This window comes from Dreissena polymorpha, chromosome 2 (assembly GCF_020536995.1).
Source record: "Dreissena polymorpha isolate Duluth1 chromosome 2, UMN_Dpol_1.0, whole genome shotgun sequence".
Classification (NCBI taxonomy): Eukaryota; Metazoa; Mollusca; class Bivalvia; order Myida; family Dreissenidae; genus Dreissena; species Dreissena polymorpha.
This window is the reverse complement of record NC_068356.1, coordinates 76,628,565-76,653,449: the sequence shown is the minus strand read 5'-3', so window position 1 is coordinate 76,653,449 and position 24,885 is coordinate 76,628,565. Positions and strand designations below refer to the sequence as shown.

Sequence of the window (24,885 nt, the reverse complement as noted above, 5' to 3'; positions counted from 1 at the left end):
TTATTGTTTCTCTCTCAGGTCATACGTAATTTAAAGTGATATTTTGGGCATTTTTCACTGTTGAATTGAGCTGAAAAGAATTAACATGTCAAAATAGTAAGTTAAAAGGTGGTTACTGACTAATTATCTGCAACTCATCTTGCTATCAGTTGTTTATAAAAACATATTTTATATCCGATATTTTACGTGACCCACCCAGTCCTGTAAGCCAAATTGATCCGTAAAACAAAATTGTGTCTTTGTGTCGTGTTAACAAATCTGCACTAAAACTAAATTTAGGTTCACAATGTACATGCGTGATCAGTTGTCAAACGAAAGTACGGTTGATATTCAAATGCATTATTTTTCTCTTTCTGGGATATTGTTCTAGTATGTTGATGCTGCATTAACAAATATAAGTGTATATGAAGTGAAAACACTAAAAATAAACAACGGTTGCGATAGACACCTATAAACTGTTAGAAGCCCATATAGCGGGATCATATGGTGCTTGAATTCAGTGGAATTGTTCACTTTTTGATAAAAGCAACAAACTTGGCACATTTGTAGATTAAAGTATTTTATTTATTTTTAGCTATGGACCCATCTCCAATTTTCAAGATGGCCGCCATTTTCAAGATGGCCACCAAGATGGCCGCCAAAATTTAGGAAATTACATGTTACTGCCATATTTGATTAAAATATTCTGTTTTTTGGCATTGAAATTAGCTGTTTTATGTTATAAATAAATTAAAATATGTTTCTACATGAAAAAAAAATGCATTAAATATTGCATATAAGTCAAAATGGCTTCCAAAGTGGCCGCCTAAAGTACCAAAAATAGGAATTTCCTACTCCAATCTATAATTTCAATATTCAAAGAACGTCTGTTAAACAAGCAAGTTTTTTCCTTTATTGTATTTACAGATATCTTCATTTGCATAGTATTCTCAACATATTGTTTCAGTCCTAAAATAAAGAAATAACTGCATTCAACGAGTTCACTCTTCCAGACCTTAAAGCTGCCTTAAAATCTAACCGCGGTCACATCCTCCGCCACATATGGTGCTTGTATTCAGTGGAATTGTTCACTTTTTGATAAAAGCAATACACTTTGATCATTGGTAGTTTAAAGTATTTAAGACAAAATAGGCTATGGACCCAATTCATATTTTTCAAAATGGCCGCCAACCTATCAAAAAAAGGAGAAAATATCGAGGTGCTGATTTTTTGTTGCAGTCTTTTACAAATCAAATAAAATATTACAATACTTTATTACTAATTATGCTGATAATCAAAAATCTTTGCAAGAAAAACATTTATTATAAGTATTTTGTTAATTTTGTACTTTTTGTAAGGTCAAAAGGTCATTTTTTGGGGGGGAATTATGCTTTTTTGGCAAATATTCATTTACTTTAATAATAAATAAATCCATAAAGCAGATTATCATGGTCCGAGAGCGCAGGTGTTTATTGCAAGTGTCGATGCCATTTTGTGTATATTTGAAAAGAGAATTTTATATCCTTCCAGAAAACCCATTTCTTAAGTGTCACAGCCGTGCATATCAATGATTTTTTGGGTGAAATCACTCAAAATCTAAAGTTTTCCCTCTGATTTCTGGAATCATTTAATAAATAGACATTTTCAGTCATGGGATTTTACCCAGGGTTTCAGTTTTGGGGTAGTAAATAGGTATCAGAAACCTTTCTGATAATTCAGTTAAACATATAATTTTCCATGTAATTTTTTTAAGGGAAAAACCACCAAATTTCGCATTTTATTTTTGCAAATTTGACCATTTTTCTAATTTTAATTCTGCGAAATCTTTTACAAAGTTAACAATTTCAAACATATTTGTCTAATCAGTGTTTTAAAAACACACATATGACCTCCTTGTTTCATTCCAACAACGACTTTTTTTATCAACACATACTAGTGATTTTGGGTTGAAATGAATACAATCACACACAAAACTGCTGATTTCTGGAATAATTTGATTAAATAAGATTTATAAGACATGTGATCATTATAATAATCAAATATTGTTCGCATATATACAATTGCATATAAGATCAATCTAAACAAACAATGCAAATAAGATCACTCTAAACAAACAATGAAATGACCGCAGTGTTATTATAGGTCAAAACCACTATTTGTTACAGTTTATGTAGGTTAAAAAACACTAAATTTTAACTGTTTTAGTCTATTTTTCAGGTTTTAGTTCCTCGAATTTTTACTCAACTGAAATAATTTTCAAAATAGTAGTCTAACTATTGTATTAAAAACACACAAAAGTGTTTCCTGATTTAATTGAAACATGAACATTTTTGAATGACGAATTTTCATGTACACAGTACACTGTACTCATTGGAATGTTTTGTTTTGAGCTATGTTATACGCATATGTACAAAGACGAACAGTTTTTATCATTATCGTGAACACATGTGTTATAAATCTAACTATATCAAATTATTCCAGAAATCTGCAGTTTTGTGTTTGATTTCGTATATTGTTCCTGAAATCTCACTAAAAGTCGTCATTCAAAAATGTTCATGTTTCAATTAAATCAGGAAACCCTTTTGTGTGTTTTTAATACAACAGTTAGACTACTATTTTAAAAATTATTTCAGTTGAGTTAAAATTTGAGGAACTATATATGCGAACAATATTTGATTATTATAATGATAACATGTCTTATAAATCTAATTAAATCAAATTATTCCAGAAATCAACAGTTGTATGTGTGATTTTATTCATTTCCACCCAAAATCACTAATAGATGTTGATAAAAAAAAGTTTTTGTTGGAATGAGACAAAGAGACCATATGTGTGTTTTTAAAACACTGATAAGACAAATATGTTGGAAATTGTTAACTTGGTAAAAGATTTCGCAGAATTAAAATTTGAAAAATGGTCAAATTTGCAAAAATAAAATGCAAAATTTGGTGGTTTTTTCCCTTTAAAAAATTACATGGAAAATTATTTGTTTTACTGAATTATCAGAAAGGTTTCTGATACCTATTTAATACCCCAAAACTGAAACCCTGGGTAAATTCCCATGACTGAAAATGTCTTTTTATTTAATTGTTCCAGAAATCAGACGGAAAACTTTAGATTTTGAGTGATTTTACAAAAAAAAAATCATTGATATGCACGGCTGTGACACTTAAGAAATGGGTTTTCTGGAAGGACATAAAATTCTCTTTTCAAATATGAACAAAAATTCTTGGCCTCAAAACTTGCAATAAACACCTGCGCTCTCGGACCATGATAGTCTGCTTTATGGATTTATTTAATATTAAAGTAAATGAATATTTGCCAAAAAAGCATAATTCCCCCCCAAAAAAAATGACCTTTTGACCTTACAAAAAGTACAAAATTAACAATATACTTATTATAAATGTTTTTCTTGCAAAGATTTTTTATTATCAGCATAATTAGTAATAAAGTATTGTAATATTTCATTTGATTTGTAAAAGATCGCAACACAAAATCAGCACCTCGATATTTTCTCCTTTTTTGATAGGTTGGCGGCCATTTTGAAAATGGCGGCCATTTTGAAAAATATGAATTGGGTCCATAGCCTATTTTGTCTTAAATACTTTAAACAACCAATGATCAAAGTGTGTTGCTGTTATCAAAAAGTGATAAATTCAACTGAATACAAGCACCATATGTGGTGGAGGATGTGACCGCGGTTAGATTTTAAGGCAGCGTTAAGGTCTGGAAGTGTGAACTCGTTGAATGCATTTATTTCTTTATTTAAGGACTGACACAATATGTTGAGCATATTATACAAATGAAGGTATCTGTAAATACAAAAAAAGAAGAAAAACACTTGCTTACATAACATACATTCAATGAGTTATGAAATAATGGATTTGAGGTGGAAAATCCTATTTTGTTGTACTTTAGAAGGCCATTTTGGAAGCCATTTTGACTTATATGCAATATTTAATTCATTTTTTTCATGTAGAAACATATTTTAATTAATTAATAACATAAAACAGCTAAATTTAATGCCAAAAACAGAATATTTTAATCAAATATGGCAGTAACATGTAATTTCCTAAAGTTTGGCGGCCATCTTGAAAATGGCGGCCATCTTGAAAATTGGAGATGGGTCTATAGCTAAAATTGAATAAAATACTTAAATCTAAAATTGTGCCAAGTTTGTTGCTTTTATCAAAAAGTGAACAATCATTTCACCATATGACCCCACTAATAATATCACTTTAACACAGATTACCAGTACAAACAGTTTATGCTGCCGCTGGTGGTGTTGCTATTGCTAATGATGATAACAACTTTACTGATGATGACGATGATGCTCTTCATCATGATGGGAGTTCTAGTAATGATTATTGTGGTGATTTATATTAACTCTCTGCATTTCTTGGGAAACATTAATATAGAACTAAATTATTGCTATTTTACAGAAACATTGCGTACGAGTCAATAGAAGTTTTTGGCTTGGACGGTAGTTTTGCTACGGTAAATTGCACGTCAACTCCTATGAAAACTATCTTTGCTGAAACACCACTTGACATGAGTAAAAACATGTCCCCCATCAACCAACCAAAGGACAGCAATAACAATGTGCTGGACATGAGTTACAACGAAGATGTATATGGAATAAGTTTAAGCTCTTCAGTTAACCATATTTGTGACTTATGTGAATATTCGACCAATCAATGATACAAAGTCTGCAAAATCGGCATAGATTTATCCAATAATTGATACAGTATGCATTTAATGTAATCGCAATCAATGATACAGCATCACTGTTATATATGATACAGTCATTTAAAAAAAAACATCTTGATTATTTTAATAAATATCTTAGTATATTCAAATTGCCGATAGATTATATGTATCATAACAGTTCTTTGACTTCAATTGCAATATATTACATACACAAATATGTATATTTCGAAACAGATTTTAGACAAAAAATGATATTTTAGTATAGAGCTACATGTGTTTTCCAGTTTTCTTCGGTGATTTTCAATGTATTCATAAACAACAACTTCTTCGAAGCGGATTTATATGTTCTCAAGGCAAACTTAATTCTCTACGACATCTAAAGTACATAGTTTACTTACTTGTTTGCAGTATTAATCCATTGATTTGTATCAAAATTAACAGCGGTATGTAAATATTGCCGTTGCGCCATGACAATCACATCGCAACATCCGGGTATGATACAATTTGTTTATACACTGTGTGTATTAATGTAATGAATTGTTTATAAAGGGACACTACAATACGCTAGTGCAGGTATTTAGCTCACTGAATATGGTGTATATTCTACACTCGCCATAACGATATGTAAGCTGGTATCTACAACTGTATTACTAAAATAATGAAATGATTTGTGTGTATGCCCATGAACAATTACAATATAACATGAAATGCAGTTTTATGGAAAATTCAATGAAATCAAAATTAAATAACAAATTACCAAATAAACATTAAACAACTTAAACAAAAAAGATATGTTTGAGCAGTAAGCATAAATATATTGTACATTGAAGCTGGAAAAACAATACATACAGATAAACATAGTTTTTTCTAGTTCGATGATGCGACTGTTTGAAAGAGGTTTTTTTTAACGCTATAGTGTAATTTTACCTCGAATCAATGTTAACGCAAAACATAAGGATTAGCTTGAATTTGGCTGCAACAGTGATGGTAAGACCAATACATTATTGTGCTTTTGACGTCAACGGTTTTCAATTGTCGCGGACTTGTCATTTGCAGCTATTGATTGAATATTTGGAACCAGGGTTACTTACAGCTAGATTCGTATCAAATATCAAAGATTTGCCTGCCGATAATAAATGCATGATCTTAAATCAAGAATCGTATATTAGATTTGGGAGATTGTTAATATACGTGTTCATATCTGATAGGTCTTTATATGAAGTGGTTACATATTGTTTGTATTAAATATTTAAAGGAACACGGTTTAATTATCTTTTTTAATTTGGACTTCAAAGCAATCCATAAACAACGCGTGGATACGGAATCGTTTCTTGCATAAGGATCCTCCTACATAACTGGAGGTTAACTTTCTTTTTTCAGTGAAATTATTCTGTTACGCGTGGCAATTACACTTCGTTTAAGGTATAACATTCGTGTCATTCTTTTTAATCGGAACACATTCTGTGGATTTAATCATTGGTAAGCCTAAAAAACAAACAGTATATTGTATCGTTTAACTGAAAGGAGAAGCAATGGTTCAAACACATTCGAAGTACAGTGCTATGAATGAGCATGGCATAATATATACACTATCTTTTGTAATTTTAGCTGAATGAAAATGTTACGTTAGTACATTCAATGTACCAAAACTATGTTTATTATTGTTTTAAGTGATATTATGGGCATTTTTCACTGTTGAATTGAGCTGAACAGAATGCACAGGTCAAAAGAGTAAGTTAAAATGTGGTTACAGACCAATTATCTGCAACTTATCTTGCAACCAGTTGTTTATAAAAAAATATTTTATATTCGTTATTTTACGTGACTCACCCAGTCCTGTAAGCCGAAATAATCCGTAAAACAAAATTTTGTCTTTGTGTCGTATAAACGAATCCGCACTAAAACTAAATTTAGGTTCACATTGTACATGCGTGATCAGTTGTCGAAAGTACGGTTGATATTCAAATGCATTATTTTTCTCTTTCCGGGATATTGTTTTAGTATGTTGATGCTGCATTAACAAATATAAGTGTATATGAAGTGAAAACACCAAATATAAACAACGGTTGCGATAGACACCTATAAACTGTTAGATGCCCATAATATTACTATAAGTGTCCTAAGTAAATACATTCATTATTTATAAAACTGCTTTGTGCTAAAAAATCAGAAAAAAAAAATTTGTTATGGTTTTTTTTCAAATATGCTGATCTAAAATCTCACTATAGATCAATGTTTAACCCATTTATGCCTAGCGTCTAAAAAAAGGCCTTGTCAAACAGCGTAGACCCAGATGAGACGCCGATGCGGCGTCTCATCAGGGTCTGTGCTGTTTGCTTAAATGAATTTCTGTAAGAAATATTTAAAATATAGAAATAAATATACTTGACATCCCTCATTTTGAAAATAAATTGATCCAATTAAGAAGGATGGGAGAGTCCACTAGGCATAAATGTTTAACTTGAAGTCATACTGTGTGGCCAAAATGTAGTGTCGTTATATCTCTCAAACAAACAGTTCACCTGATAAAGAAAAGCTTTGTCGAAATACTAGTTAAGCTTTTTTCAATCACAACCTCTCATTTTCTTGATTATCAAACTGTACTACGTATCGTCACATTTGTGTTAAAGTCTCTATAACGCTCAAAATCAACGAAAATTGCGTAAAGTATTTCGTACTATAAAGTTAACACCTTTACAGTCAGTGATCCTTATAGCAATAGCCATAATTTCAACGCTAGATGTGGTATGATTACATAGATTTTTGTAGATACAAAATGCTTGTTATCATTTATTTGTGGCCACAATTAATTCCCGCGAATATATATATTCATACGACACACGAACACCATGTTAGTGTTCATGTGTCGTACGAATAGATATGCAAAACAATAATAAAAACGAGCATTTTGTATCTACAAACATCTATTCGACCAGACCATATCTGACGTTGAAATTTCGGAAATTGCCATAAGGAACACTGATTTTATATTGGTTACGTTTATTTTACGAACCATTGTACGAAATTTTCGTTGAATTTGAATAGTAATGTTACTTAAAATTTAAGTTTAACATGTATACACATTAATGATAAAATGTGTATTTGATTGCATAAAACACGAAGTAAAATAAATAAAATAAAACATATATTATCGAACTGTTTATTTGAAGATTATCGCAAAACATCATAAACATATACATTTGCGCTTAAAATTTGCATACGCATTTGTTTTGTTTGCACCTTCAAAACAGAAAATAAAATAAAACATTACGCAGTTATGTCAAAAATGAAATTTAAGAAAAATTGTTTGTGAACATGAAAAGAACCAATATTCGAAAATCGACATCATTTCAAAAGGTAAAACACTAATAACTTGGAATTAACGTCGATGTGTATCGCATTTATTAGATATGGAATAATGGTAAACCCCATATAATAAACCTTCATGTTGTAGATAATAAATTGTCAAAGTACATTTTTGTGTTCTCTTAAGTATTGCCATACGTTGCCGTATTGACAATGACCAACATGATTTGGCCATGTAAACTGATGTCACGATATTGCTTTTATATAATTATATATATATATATATATATATATATATATATATATATATATATATATATATATATATATATATATATACAAGATAAGTATTGATGCAAAGCATCAAAGGGCGTCGGTAATTTCAGTGTAAAAGGCACATAATGAAGTTACATGGAACGATTTTTTTTCTACTGTAAATAATATTATATTGGCCGATTATTTTAAACCAAATAGAAAAAGATACTAGTATAATCATTATCTATGATTTTGTTTTATAACCCACAAATAACCATTATCTATAATTGTTTGTTGTAACCCCCAAATTTTTCATAGTTCACTTTATATACATCTTGTAAGTCAGCAATGTATGAGCTTTTTTTCTCTTCAAAAATGATGGCATAAAATAGTTCGTTCGAATATAAACGAGCGCATCATAGAATGATTTTTTTTTCTTTAAAATTAAGATTTATTGGCGATGATGCGCGACTGATTGACAGCATGCACTTTATATGAAATGGTCTCATTTAGCGGGAAAGCGTTAGGCCACTCCAAATTGATATGTTGGTCGTCGGATTTGCCGCACCTACTGTAAATAATATTATATTGGCCGATTATTTTAAACCAAATAGAAAAAGATACTAGTATAATCATTATCTATGATTTTGTTTTATAACCCACAAATAACCATTATCTATAATTGTTTGTTGTAACCCCCAAATTTTTCATAGTTCACTTTATATACATCTTGTAAGTCAGCAATGTATGAGCTTTTTTTCTCTTCAAAAATGATGGCATAAAATAGTTCGTTCGAATATAAACGAGCGCATCATAGAATGATTTTTTTTCTTTAAAATTAAGATTTATTGGCGATGATGCGCGACTGATTGACAGCATGCACTTTATATGAAATGGTCTCATTTAGCGGGAAAGCGTTAGGCCACTCCAAATTGATATGTTGGTCGTCGGATTTGCCGCACCTATTTTTTTAAAATGGAATAAAAAAAATTTACCGCTCGCTCTCATTTTTTGTGTCCTTCTGTAACTATAGCGCATGTATTTGTTTAATTTGTGAAAGAAAAAAAACGCGATATATCAGAAACGATTTTGACTCTGATCGAGTGATAAATATAGTGTTTCGTAACGTAACCTTTCAACTGTTAACTGCAGACGCTTAAAAGTTCGATCGAGACGACCAGAAAAAATCGCTTCCTGCGCGAGCAGTACATGTTTCGCTGTCGTGACCGTTTTAACAAATTGCGGTGAAAAGTTGCTGCAGCCAACCCTTAAAAATATAAACACATCTTTTACGTTCTGTGACTTATTTGAATGTGTTTGTTTACGTTCTAACATGCATCTATCAGCAAATACCGTTGAAGCATGTTCAAATTCAAACAACATCGGAAAACATGACGTAAGTTTTGTTTTAATACTTTTTCTTCATTAAATGGGCATATGGACGGAATGTCCCTATATGTATGCACATTTTTCATATAACACAATTTTGAGTGAACAAAAAATAAACATAAAATCATTAAATGCTTGTTCTAAAAGTTTCACAGGGGCAACATTTTATCATTTTTAAAATACATGGTTGACGGAGCATGTTTAACAGCTAGGTCCGTGTATTACAGAAACATCAAATAAGTTTTTTGTAATGTATACATTTATTTCAGAAAAAATACAATACCGTACTAGCCATCGATAGGCTCCTTTTAAAATAAGGTAGCGACAATGGATTATATGCATGACCTTTGGCCGACTGTCCGTCAGCATCATTTTGATGATTGTCCCTCTTCAAGTGTTATTGCAAGATGGTGTACCTTTTCACAGCTTGCAACATGGTATAGCTTTTCACAGCTTTCACTCTTTAAAACTTCAAACAAATAGGAGCAGCACTAGGTAAACATGGTCCCTCACTTCAATCATATGGTTTACATGTATATTTCGTGATCAAATGTCATATGCAACTTACTCCTATGAATATGAGGTCGATATATATTCTTTGTATAAGAATTGATTTGAATGTAAAATATAGCTGTTTAAACCTGTATCTCTTGATAATGCAATATTTTTCTATCGAAATGTGATTTCTTTTTATTCTTCGTTCTTCGCTCGCTCGATAATTTTCCTGTTTTCAAAAAAAAAAATTCGCTCGCCTCTTCAACTTTTGTTTTTAATCCATAGACCAACAAATCAATTTGGAGTGGCCTTTTCAAATAATGCAATAACTTCGACTGCCATCTTTAATTGTGAATAGATCACACGTTTACCATTTTATCAACGTGGTGAGACTGTCCACTTAATGTTAACATTCAACATTGCTTAATGTGTACATCAAAACATTATGTGACTTATAACACTGGATGAAACTACGATCAATGCGATGTAATAAACGTAGATGTTTATACATGGTGCATACCATTTTTGTTAATGTATTTTAACTGAGAAATATTGTTTTTTACATCGTACTTCTATGATATTAAAGTGTAAACGTTGATGAATCCCGATAAAATATGTTATTCATACATTCAATATGCACCAACTTTAAATATACAAACAATTCCGATCGATTTCGTCCTCTTCTGTAAAGGCAATAAGCGTGCCCCTTATTAGTTCTACATACTCGACATCAATCATAGCGGAAGGAAATTGGTTCTGTCGACGATAATGGGCGTGAACTTGAACGATGCCAAAAGTGTCTCGCAATTTACAGTAAATGAAACGCGCATGATGTGTTGCTGTCTTGGTGTTTTCGACACACGTCGCAGGATAAGCCATTACGTATAGGAACCTTCCCTTTTAAAAGGCGTCTATTGTGTTTATTTGGGCGGTGTTTGGTGATGCATTGTTGATTGCGTTAAAGGCTATCACCTTTGCTGTTTTTAAGTTTGTATGAAGGAGAGGGTCTTGGTTAGCCTTGTTGAGGTCAATTCTATTCGTTGATTCATGCGAATAAATTTGACCAAACAAATTTTACAAATGATAAATGACAGCGCTATCTGCGTTTTTCACCTTAAGAGAGCTCTGCGTTGTACTACAAATTGAACGAGTCAAATTTGTCATCTTTGTAATATTGAACACCGTGTCATTGTCGATGGATAGAAGGTTGAATACATAGTGGTTGTTATTTGTCTTAAAAAACAACAACGTGTTCATATTTGGCAGTGCAAAGCGTTAAGGTTTATTGTAATAATCGTACATGTTTGATATAAAAAGAGCCCCACGTGAAAGTACGGAAATGAACAAAATATTTTAATTATATGCATGTGGCGCTTTTTTTCTACAATCAATATGTAGAGTATTCAACACTCGCGACACGAAACAACATATTGGTAACTAGCGTTGTCTCTTTCCGTATCAACATGCAGCCGATCTATTTTCATTTGACTTTACAAAATTAATGTTCGGTCGACTTTGTCATTAATCTTTTGATCTAGAACAAAATGGTGTATTTTACACAAGAGATTAAGACATAGCCTTATATAGTCGTCACGTAGATTTGGGAAAACACTAGACATACCGTACTATTTTGGCACTAAAATATGCAGAAAAATAGGAAAAAGGGAATAGTTTAGTAATATCATGGTACTTGTGGGACGTGTATCAACCTTATTGGCTGGGTAAATCAGCACACCACTTCACACAACCAACTCGATTGAAACAAGCTCTCAGAACTCTATACGAGTGTGATTCTTTATGTTAGGACACGCACATGCATTACTAGGGTGTTTGTGACCGATATTGAATATAAAACATCTTTATTTCTACTGAACGTAGTAAAGGGTTAAAGGAAGATTATACGATTTTGTCAAATATTTATGAATTTTTATAAAAAGTGTAAAAAAAACTTATTATACATATATTGCAATATTAATTAAAATAAAAGTTAAGAAGAACATGCGAAAAATGCGAAATAAGCCAGATATTTAATTCTGAAAGCGAAAATGTGTCTGTACATTCGAATTCGCCAGCATGTATATCATGCATGTACGATGTGAATCTAAATTTAGTTGTACGGATCGTTTTAATTTCCTGCAAAGATATCTATTCATACGACACACGAACACTTACTCCGATCCTAATAATAAAACGAATGCTTCGGTTATTGTAGGAAACTATGTACGAAATATCTTCGTCACAATCGGCTCGGGGCGCTAATTTGTCTTTGCTGCATTTTATGAAATTCGTCGTCAATGTATGATTTGTCTTGCCCATTTTGTGCTATTGCTACATATTTTTATCAATATATTACCATTTAGCACATATAAAAATCGTATAATCTCCCTGTAATGCAGGATTCGCCATGGACGTCGGTCCGTCTGTCTGTCATGCCGCCTGTGTGTCCGTCGGTCCGTAGACCAAAACTCTCCGGGGGCGTTCTTCCATACTTGTCCATACAGAGAACTTGCAATATTCCTCATGATATTTGATCGTCATCATCATGCGTTAACAATAATGAAAGCTTTTGCCCTTGTTCAGCTAAGATATTCGATTTCACCATGCCTCTTTTGAATTTAAATTGCGTCCGGGCATATCACGATATGTTTTAAAGCGTTCTTCTGCACTTGTCAACGAACAGCATTAAATATCACAGAGAATGTTCCTTTTGATATGTGATTGTTATCACCATATTAAAAATTACAAAAGCTAAGCCTCTTTAACTTAGATTTTTTACAACACCATGCCTTTTGTTTGTTTAAGTTATCTCGCATCCGGAGCATATCGCGAAATCGAAAAGCATTGCAACTTGAAAGTATGTGGGAAAAGTGATAAGTACAGTGCCCAAGGACCTTTAATAAGCTTAAAAACTGCATGCAGATATTGTATCTTGCTCATCAAGACATATCTTTAGAGTTTTAGCTTTAAATGATTGTGTTGTTGTTTTTTTTACAATTTGAAAATATATATAGGTTTTAGAATACAAACTCATTCTGCAATATTCAAGACAATTCTGACTTTAAAAACCATGTGCATATTTTTAAGAAAAAATGTAATTTTATTACAACATGCCATGTATGTAATACTCACATTCAATCACGCTGTTTTTTATTTCATTTGTTTTTAATAGTTATTTAATTTTAGTTTGAAAATTCAAACTGATTTTCCATAAACATAGCACGGTCTTCTTTGTGATTTTTCATGATAAGTATGTTTGTGGTCGCTCAAGACGCACCATTCAAATAAATCTTCAGATCAAATCCAAGTTCTTGAGTTTCTCGGCACGTCTCACAAATGCGTTCATAATCACACAAAAAACAACCAATTGCATAAAAAAAGACATTAGACGAAGTGATTGTTTAAGATGCCTAAAAGGTCGAAGTCAGCATTATATACGCAGCAATACGCGGTTTACGTATGTTACTGCAGTTTTAATTGTCTAACTGGTGATCACGTTTCACTAACACAATTTACGTACCATATGCTCCTATCAATGTATATTTGTATCAATAAGTATAATAGTATACTATCTTAAAAAAATAATTATCATAATTCATTGCTCTTAAAGTAAACAGCAATTGGTTTTGAATACAAATTGATCGAACGCCTACGTGTTCGAAATGACTTTTCTAGTAAATCTAGAAAGTTTATTAATATTGATTTATATGCTCAAATATAAAGTTTTATTTGGAAATGTGGTTTAAAAGGCGCACGTCCTCGATCTTTTGTAAAGTATTTTGTCGTCCTCAGCCCTATCATGCGGACAATACGTACATAACGCATCTTTTATCAGTGCCATTTCATATTGAATACGAAATTCACACAATGTACTTAGTTTTGAATGAGTTGTTGAAGTTTGCGATTGTATTTAACTTCTACAATAACCAGGAACTTACGTAACAAGGGAATAACTAAGCCTTAGGCATAAGCCTTCGGTGTGTGTTCTGAGCCACACACACAAACATAGTCAGTATTTATGTCCATATTCATACATTATTAACACGTGCAAGCGTCACCCATATGTCAACATAAGAACAGTTTGTGTTTTTGAATACTCACATAAAATAAAATAGACATTAAACAGAATCATGGTTTTAAATTAAAAATGCAATAAAACATTCGGTTGGTAAAGTGTACGTTTTAACACTGATTGGCACATGCTGGTTATTTTATGTTTTAGATTGTTCATACACATTCGTTTTTGTTTAATACTTATTATACGATAGTTTACATTACAATACCAAAACTATATAATTAATTACATGTATTTCACATAACTTCTTTATTACTCCTATCTCTTCTTATGTTTTATAAAATATAAAACTACATTAACCCATTCATGCCTAGCGTCCTGAAAAAAGGACATTGCAAACAGCGTAGACTCAGATGAGACGCCGCATGATGCGGCGTCTCATCTGGGTCTGCGCAGTTTGCTTAAAGAAATTTATGTAAGAAATATTCTAAATATAGAAATAAATATACCAGACACCCCTAATTTTGGAAATAAATTGATCCAATTTAGAAGGATGGGAGAGTCCACTGGGCATTAATGGGTTAAATTATAAATAATCATCAATAGCAAAACCAAAACAACACCATTCAACAATATTATAAAAACGTACAATTTGATTATGATGTATATATCTGTAAATAATACACGTATGCTTTAGTTCATACGTTTTAAATATGCATTTTCATCAAAACCATCTAGATACTGGTTTTACCCAAACACTTAATTCGTTTATGATACCACGGGTGCTCTTAACAATCAAATAAATAAACATGCTAAAAAGGAACTCACTTAAATTCCAATTTCCGATTCGCTTATCAAACAAAGAAAGAGATGCTAACTGTTTGTTTATAGGAATTAGCTGAACTAATAGAATAAAAAAGACTGGATATGCTGACGGTGTACTTTATTTGATTTAATTTAATTCAAGATCAAACATCCGTATGACACTCTAGTGGCTGTCCAAGTATTCTTGGCTTTATGTAACTATATAAATATTGAAACTCTAGACAAAATTCCAGGAGAGAAATTCTTGCGTTCACTTTATCACTTTATATCAGTAAATTAAAGGGACCTTTTCACGTTTGGGTAAATTGAAAAAATTCAAAAAGTTGTTTCAGATTCGCAAATTTTCGTTTTAGTAATGATATTTGTGATACAAGTAATACTGAACATTTACCATGCTCTAAAATAGCCACTATATGCATCTTTTGACGATAGAAAAACCCGAATTTAATAAAGCGTTGCAACGCGAAATGAACTTATAATTTGGAGAGTTCTGTTGTTGGCGTCATATTTTGTGAAACTACGAGGATTGGTTATATGAAGTATAAAATACACGTGATATTGTATCCAGAAGGATGGCCGAGTGGTCTAAATGGGATACATTTTAATCAAGGACTCCAGGGGTCAGTGGTTCGAGCCCTGTTGAGGGTTACCCTTTTCTTTTTTAAATTTTAATAATTTTATTCTTGATTGTTTACTGGAGATTTCAATATCCAATGTTAACATTTATCAATATAAAGCATTTAATGACAAACTTCAAAACATACAAAAAACTGTAAAAACGCCCCTTTAACGATGGATTTTATCAAAACCCGTGCTTGACAAATGCAGGGAGAACCATATGCTAATTGACTTAATAGAGCTGGACAACGCTATAAATAAGAACAAAACTTTTTTCTTTTGTTTATCACAGTTTATCAAAACCGACCGAGACATTCATTAGTGATACATGCACAACCTTTTTGTCAGTGTGTACATTCATATGTGTATGCTATAAGGGACCTCAATCGGCTCCTTATTTTATCGGAGTTTTTTTATATATACTTATATGATCACTGTTAATTCTCGTTTTGCTATTACATTCATGTTACATGTTATATGAAAGAGACATTTGAGGTACGTTGTACATTTATACTGCATGCTTACTCGATCAAAAGATGTCCATCCTTTAGCACACACAATGGCAATGAGGCAAAGCTGTTACAAATTTCGCCCGCTGTATTAAACGTCCATTGTACAAATAAATCAACAAGTAAGGAACAATAAATTGAACATTGATGTATTTATTTTTTAAACGCTTTGAATAATGTGATTGAAGGTTATGAACGCGAAATTTACCTATCGTTGACATAAGTACATAAACATCGTTGCTTGATTTAAAATGGCGATACCCAGTTAAAATAAAACTACAATGCTCAACAGTTGAATGATTTAAAATATAACGAAAACATGTGTCTTGAAGGTATCAAGCAACACTCGATTTAATTGAGTGGACTATTTACACTGTAATATAACGCAGTGGGTAAAGGCAGGTTAAGGGTTCGAGCTAAATGGTCAGTTTTTTACCTACTAGCTATTTCAAACGAGGTATACATATTGCTTTCCTGCCCTGACCACAGTATATAAAACATTAATTGTTTGTTATCTGGAATAGTTTATCAAAAGTCATTACTAGGTGGTCCTCAAATGCGAGTTGTAAAATGTCATAAACATGCACACCATTTTTACGCTTTCAAACGCATGTATATGCTGTCTTAGAAAATAACGTTTACGAATTTAGCTACATTCTGTTTATAACGCATCCGGGTTTGTTTAATCAATATGTCAGGTACATGTTTTATGGAATCTTCAACACGTCGCCTATTAAATGCCACTGACATAGCTTCATAGTATATTTCATGCCAGCTGAATTAAATTACTTTGTATTATAAGAGACATTCAACTTCGTAATCGGCTTGTCATTGAGAATAATGTGTTGCTGATGATTTGCATGAGAAATAAAATATATAAATATAGCTGAAGGGTTAATTGTATGTGGCTCTTTCCAAGATTAAACAAACACATAAATAGTACTAATAGGCATAACAAGTCTTATCAGCAAGTTATAGTTTTCTCTATTGTTATACATATGTTTCAATCATTCCGAATTTATTTTATGTTCTGTCTTCATTTCGGTACACGTTACAGTACTGTGTTACCCAATGCTACTTTTAGTTAGCAGTTTTCGCAACATACTAAATGCATACTTAATGCAATTTATGTTGTGTTAAATGAAGTTATATTGAGACGTAAATACTTACACCAGTATATGTGTTCGGATTTAGAGTCTTCGCCTGGTCAGTTGATCGTAGATAACTTTGACTCAAATGTATAAGCTATTACACACCTTCAGTGCGAATGTCAACTTATGATATCATTGCCAAAGACGCATTGGGATAAAACGCAACGTCTAATTTCATTTGTACCATTATAGGAGAAACCTTTATATAACACGTAAGGTAAATTAAAATATTGTGCAATTTGCACGTTTCGTCGTTCATTGATCAGTTAGGTTCATCCCACGCCTAACAATACCACTGCACAAAATAACTATTTGAATTATAGTATATGTTGATATTAAATGATAAATTGCTGGACAAGTTGAACAAGTAGTTGATTCAAATATATGCTCATACAACTATGTGTGTGAGTTATTTTTATATATGGCCTTTCCACGTTTGAAAATGCAGAAAACATACAATAACAGCATGTAAGTCTGTAAACAAATATTGTGATTCTTTATGATGCATGCCATACAAACCTATTGTTTTTACTAGTTATTATATTTTAAAAGAACGCGTTGTAGACTAATAAATATTCTAATTTCTATTTACTCTATGTGTATTTGCTTTGAAGACAAATATGATGTATACAATAAATGTGTTGAAGCTTCACATAGAGTACTATGCAAATGTGCACAAATATCTCATCAAATAGTCAATGCATTTTAAATGTGTGTATGCAAACACTTTTTTTCAATAGCACGTCTCAAATCAATAAACAAATTTGTGTTGTCTCTTATTAAATACTGTTTATATCTTGCACATATGTTAAAAAATAAATCAGTATTGTGTGTTTAATATTACGTCAGGATATAAAATATACTTTAAAAAAATCAACACGTCTTAAATTATAACAAAAATAGCATGTTTTCCAGATATCAACGCAATAGATGATCCAAAGGCGTAGCTTCTGATTAAATTTTATAATTTACAAAAGTGCATAAATTATGTTCACATGGAAAAAATGATAAATTAATCTCAATTGCAAAATATTACGTCTATCTAGCATGATAAGTCAACCATTAAATAACAGTTAATATATACTAATCATAAAAAGATTAGCACTGATGTTCGTTGAGCGCATGATTTTTTTTCCACAAACAATGGCATCTGTATCTAAGACATAGTGAGCAGTAGGTATGACTTTGTCAATAGATTACAATTAATTTACGCATAAGATAATACCGCATGGAACATATGTAACCACAAATAAGTAAAAGGGGCATATGATCAATATGTGTACATAGCATTTTTGTTGCCATACGCTTAGGAAATAAATTTCAATTTGCATTTTCAGGTTTCTGCTTTCCCAAATTTGACTCGGCGACGACTTCCTTGTAGAATAAGCATGATATACGCGAGGTTGATATACGGAATGTTCATCCAGGCGCTACTCATTGCGTGCGACACGTCCATTACACAAGCCGCCAATACGCCGCCATTGGAAAAATTCTCAACCAAAAGGATTCAAAAGACAGAGCAAAATGTGTCAATTTTGTATAATTTGTATAACAGAGATACTACTCGATATACGAGAGCCTTCCAATTTGCTGGCAAATTTACCCGGCATGAGACGCGCAACTTACGGCGTACTGTCACGGAATTCTCCGCGAAAGATAGGGAGAAATGGCCATATGAGAAGTCTAGTCAAGCAGGAAAACATTCCAACTCCGTATTATATTATCCATTTCAATCAGATTTCTCAACTTTAATGTCGCCCATCACACTTCCGATGGCGAAAAACAAATCAAACACACACTTTAGAGAGGGTAATATATCCTTACCTCGTTACAAACGCAGTGCTGACACAGCCGATGCAAAGGGAGTTAAAACAAACGTGCCAAAACCAGTGCTATTGCAAAATTACAACAAACTGAAAACTGAAATTGAAAACATTACAATTGCCACTGTTTTACCCTACATCGAAAGGATGCTGTTTTCAATTCAACGTGTGCAGCCAGCCATAGATATTGCCATAGAAAAGGTCAATCCCACTCTCGACAAGCTTAATAAAAGGCTAATTGTGAAATTCCGTGACTCCCTATGTGATAATGCGAATAGTATGAACGAGGCAATTGGGTTCTACGTACGCAAAGAAATGCACGTGCTCTTTGGACCTTGTTGTGACTATGCGGCAGCCCCTATAGCAAGACAGGTGGGTAACAATCACTTAACATTTTATCATACTATTGGTTCATGTCAATTACCTATCGTACCCAATTATGAGGCTTACATTAATGATGCTGGTAAGGGATACGAATGTGTTAGCGCTCATTATTACAATAGTGTTAATGCAAAGTATCATTACGGGCTAAAACATCATCAACAAAAACGGCATACAAAGAAATAAGCAAATCTGAATCATTATTATCAACAAGAGACACAAAATAACAATAAAATCCGTAGTATCGTGAATAGCGCAAATCTCTTTCGCGTGAATTTGTAATGCAATTTATTAACATTTACATGCTTTCCTTGTTTTATTTTTGCAGTATAAATACTCGCTTAATAAGCGTTTGTAGTAGAAATGGTACACTATTGACAGAATCTGCAGCAAAAGATGTCGCAAAAACAGTAGGAATTGGATTCCATAGGCAAGGCGACATACAATCAATCGTAAATTATATAAAACAACGAGTTAACAGCTCATTTAGACTTGTTTGCATGATATGAACTTAAGTGATGTGTTAAACATGTTCAACGATTCTTTACACAAAATCTTGTGTACACTGTGACGCAATAAAGTAAAGTGGCCGTCCTTTTTCTACGTTTTTTCCTTGAACACTATGTTTTTCATAATAAAAACACCAGATGGAGTATCATTTGCCATATACAAATGCGTGTTTGGGATATTTCTGGTCTCACATCGACCTATGTTGTATTTCTGATAAAAATAGATTAATAAGATGAAGGCACATTTTCCGTGCTCTAAAAATGTTAAGTTTTCTTTAAAGTTACATAACACTAAAACAGTTTTAACCCTCCTGGGTCCATTCAATAGTAGTGCGTTTTTCTAAAGAGTTAATTTCCTCTATTAGTTAAAAGCCATGTTAAGATCGAAGCAATTCTTGTTAATGTCCTGTTCTCCATGTGTGCATTTCATTAAGGACCACGTTAAAAGTCTAAAGTTGGAATTGCGTTGTTTTGAAATATGTTGCTTTTGTCCAAATCTCACTGCCGATTCCCTGTTGTCCGAGGTAGCTGTAACTTGGTAGAGGTTGCAGGAACGTTTATTTTGTACTGCAATAATTTGCCGAAGACATGCTTGTTTTTAAACCGATACAACAATTTATGTATTGGGATGACATTGAAACTACTATGAGAGCCAGCAGTTACATAATGGGACCCTATGGGCATTGTTATAAGTGTGCCCCGACCTAATTAATGTACATATCATTTCTATATGTAATGATGCATGCGGTAGAGGGCTTTAATAAGGATTGCCTTCCTGTCCAATCCCAGGTATGCGTTGCAATCATATTGTCTATTATAGCCCCGTCACACCAAACTGCCGTCCCTACGGCAACCTAAGACTGTGTTTCCGGAAATTTCTGATTGTCGTAGTAAGGACGCCAATGGCTTTGTCGGTAAAGATGCTGTTTTTTGCCCTCGCGTCAAACCAGCGTCCTGGTTTATGGCGCTCTGCGCGTCCTCAAGGCGTCCTTAATACGTCCCTTAAGACGCACTGGGGTCGCAGTAGGAACGCCAAAGTCGTAGAAGGGTCGCAATAGATGCCGTTAGGACGCGATGAAGTCGCAGTAAGGACGCCATAGTCGTTATGAGGACGCAATGGACGTACAACGGACGTACTAAAGTCGCAATAAGGTCGCCGTACGGTCGCCTTGCAGTCAATCATCATGTTCTGTGGGTTTGAGCGGCGACCACACGACGTCCATGGCGACCTTACAGCAACCAGACCACGTCCCTATTACGACTATTGCGTCCTAAAACAGAACGCCGTAAAAACGCCGGACTTCGGCGACCACTTTGAACATGAGCAATTATTGGCGTCCTCACTGCGTCCTCTTGCGTCCCTACGGCGTCTATGGTGTCCTCACTGCGACCTGGGTCGCCGTAAGGACGCAATAAGGACGACAGTCCGGTGTGACGGGGGTATAATGCGTTAAGTATACACATATTTAGACACACAGTATACGTAATATATGGTAATTAGTTTGCATGGATTGAATTGGGTTTTGAAACTTCGCTTCTACTTAATTTACAAACGTATCCGAATTTCTCCAAGGATTGCAAAATGTTTGAAACAATTATGATGGTTGAGTTGAATGCTTCTTCGCGGGACGTGTGGAAAACTCATGTTCATTTCGGAGTCTCAGCAAGTATACATCGACCTGTCAGGTCCAAGGGTTGGTGGAAGATTTAAATCCTTTAAGTCATTGGAAATTGTCATTCACTGCTGTTACATATATATATATATGACATTTGCGTCGTGGCGAAGGTTTCACTACTAGGGATATCTCTTAAGTTCATATATTCGTGTGTATTTTAAAAGCTATTTAGTGTTGCATTAAGTTTCTGGAAATATACGTTCGTGCATCAAAGGAAACATAAACAAGGTCTGAAAATATAAATCTATTCTGAATTCGCTGGGGATTTCAACATGTCACCAACGTTTAAGACTTTTGAACAGAACATCTCATTCACAGGCGGAGTGCTGATGAGTATTCCTTTAAAGCCTCCACGAGTGGCTTTAGAACTGTCACGCCCGATGATCCATTTAAGATTTCTAAACGCTTTATGCGGGGAAATTGTGAGCATCGGTGCTTGAAACCAATTTGCTGCTGTGAATATCAAAAGCATTCTAAAGTTTGGTATTTATGATTTAGTGTAGTTCCGCATTTCAAACAGTTATTTTAGGCGCTATGTTATTTCATTAAGTGTGGTCCTTAACTAACGGGTATTTTTATTGGTATTTTTACTTTTTTTTTAATTTAGGTAATTATGTTTTTTATCATGAACCTAAAGATACACTGTTTTCAAAATATCAAAAGAAAATGATACTACTTTTCATCGTATAATACTTAAACCAATAAAATAAAATCTTACCAAATCTGGTAGGATGTTCTTGTGATGGCAGAGATTGCATGTGAGAGCAAGGAACGACAACAATGCGTGGAGATTGCAAAACAACACGTTCGCATTATACTTGTTAGCATACCGATTCTCAACGAGTGCAATTCAACCTGTCACGCAGTATAATAAATTGAAGACTTTTTCATGTTACAAAAGTGATAAGAATAAAACCATATATTTTTGTTCACATATATATATATATATATATATATATATATATATATATATATATATATATATATATATATATATATATATATATATATATATATATATATATATATGTTTAAAGACAGGCATATACTCATTATTTTGGAAATAAATATTCATCTTCGTTGGGTTTATTGCTATCATACAAATTGTATTAAAAAAAGGGAGAGAAACCAATATGTTGGCGGTGATTATTTCCTAATAATAATCCGTTGGAATAAATGTGTCTCCATCGTGACAACATAACAGTTGTTGAGAAATTGTGTTTGTCCGTGGTTATGTCTTTTTCTTAATAACCATCATTCATGGTTGTCATTCAAGATCGTAATCGTGTGGGGGATATATGGTGGCTAATAATGCGATTCTGAGCAATTGCAATGTAAATAGCGAATGCGTACTGGTATTGTTAGATTATTTATCCATTTCAGTATTGATCAGCGAAAAAAACACCATCAAGAGTGGCGCATCAGCGGATTAAAGCGGGACTGCACGATTTTTATATGTTTGAAATTGTAATATATTGATAAAAATATATTTCAATAACAAAAAATAGGCAAGAAAAAGTATACATTGAAACCTAATTTCATAAAATGAAGCAACTACAAATTAGCACCCGGATCCGATTGTGACGAAGATATTTCGTTAATATCTTCCTACAATAACAAAAGCATTCGTCTTTGTAATAGGATCGGATTTAGTGTTCGTGTGTCGTATGAATAGATATCGTTGCTGGTAATTAAAATGATCCTTAAAACTAAATTTAGATTCACATCGTACATGCATGATAATTATACAAGCTGGCGAATTCGACTGTACACACATTTTCGATTTCAGAATTAAATATCTGGCTTATTTCGCATTGGTCGACACATGTTCTTCATAACTTGTATTTTAATTTATATTGAAATATGTGTATAATAAGTTCTTTTTACCCATTTCATATAAATTCATAAATATTTGACAAAATCGTGCAGTCCCGTAATAAAATATGCAATAATTAAAATCACGAGTGGATTTAATTCATAACAACACAGCTAGTGATCTATTATGTAATGCGTTTTACACCGTTTCTGTATATCATACAATGCTTATTATGCATAATAAAGCATGGAAAATGACATTTTGACGTCAAATAACAACGCCATTTCATAGTCAAGTGATTTGTTTTGGCGTCATTTGCAATGGTACTGGGAACAGAACATGTTGTTATGAATGAGTAATTAACATTTTCTTGAATTCTATATATTGTTTTTAATTATATTACTTAGTTATTACTTTTTAGAGACAGATGTCTGCAAATTGGAAATATTTTTTAATTTAAAGCATAACATGGCGTGCGTTACTAGCTGTTTGATTATGTCTTATAACATTTATTGTTAGACAGATTCATATTTGAAATGCACAACTCAACATGCCCGACGTCAAGTAAAGCATTTGTTGTTAGGTTATGAGTAATTGGTAATTCTTAATACTGCACACGGTTGCAACTTTTTTAAATCAACTATAAAACCTTTAGCCAATACAAACTTGTTATGCAGTCGTTATACTGCTAAGTATGGACACGGTATTCTTGAGTGGTATTTTTTGTAAATTGTACAGCAGATTTCGCTCCGATGTGTATAAGACGTGAATTAGCGTCCTTGTTTACTCGCACGTTATAGATGCTATTGAAACAATAATAAATACCTTTTGTCTAGGCGCCACAATTACATTCGTTATGTTTATATTGATTTTATCATTATCAGCCTCGTTTTCAAAACTTATGCTATCATCTCGTTTTTTTTTATTGTGAACAGATATATGCATGTACGCGTCGAGTCAGCGAGATAGGTCAGTGTGTTTGTCATTAAAATAATGTAGCGGCTTTTATATGTACGCTATTAAATCGTTAGCCAGTACAATTGAACGTTAGTTAGAAGATATGTTTCGAAAACAAACTAAACGAAGTACTGCAATTTCGTGCAGCTTTAAGGAATGTCTTGAGCCTTGTTCTGATAAAACTGGGCTTAATGCTTGTGCGTAAAGTGTCGTCCCAGATTAGCCTGTGCAGTCCGCACAGGCTAATCAGGGACGACACTTTCCGCCTAAACTGGATTTATGCAAAGAAGAGAATTTCTGTAAACGAAAAATATCATAAAAGCGGAAAGTGTCGTCCCTGATTAGCCTGAGCGGACTGCACAGGCTAATCTGGGACGCCACTTTACGCACATACATAATTCCCAGTTTTCTCAGAACAAGGCTGATATGTACGCTATTAAATCGTTAGAAGTACAATTGAATGTTAGTTAGAAG

At 32.9% G+C, this 24,885-nt stretch overlaps 1 protein-coding gene across 3 annotated transcripts in view; it reads left to right on the top strand.

The window, feature by feature from the left end:
• The window catches only part of LOC127867686 (atrial natriuretic peptide receptor 1-like), a 740,759-nt gene that overhangs the window by 65,612 nt on the left and 650,262 nt on the right, over positions 1-24,885 (top strand). For all 3 annotated transcript variants that reach the window (XR_008043618.1, XM_052409008.1, XM_052409007.1), the window contains exon 2: positions 18,587-19,444. Coding sequence is in view for 2 of the 3 variants with exons in the window: in XM_052409008.1 (XP_052264968.1) it covers positions 18,638-19,444 (807 nt within the window). In the remaining variant the exon portion in view is untranslated. The remainder of the gene's footprint in view (positions 1-18,586; positions 19,445-24,885) is intronic.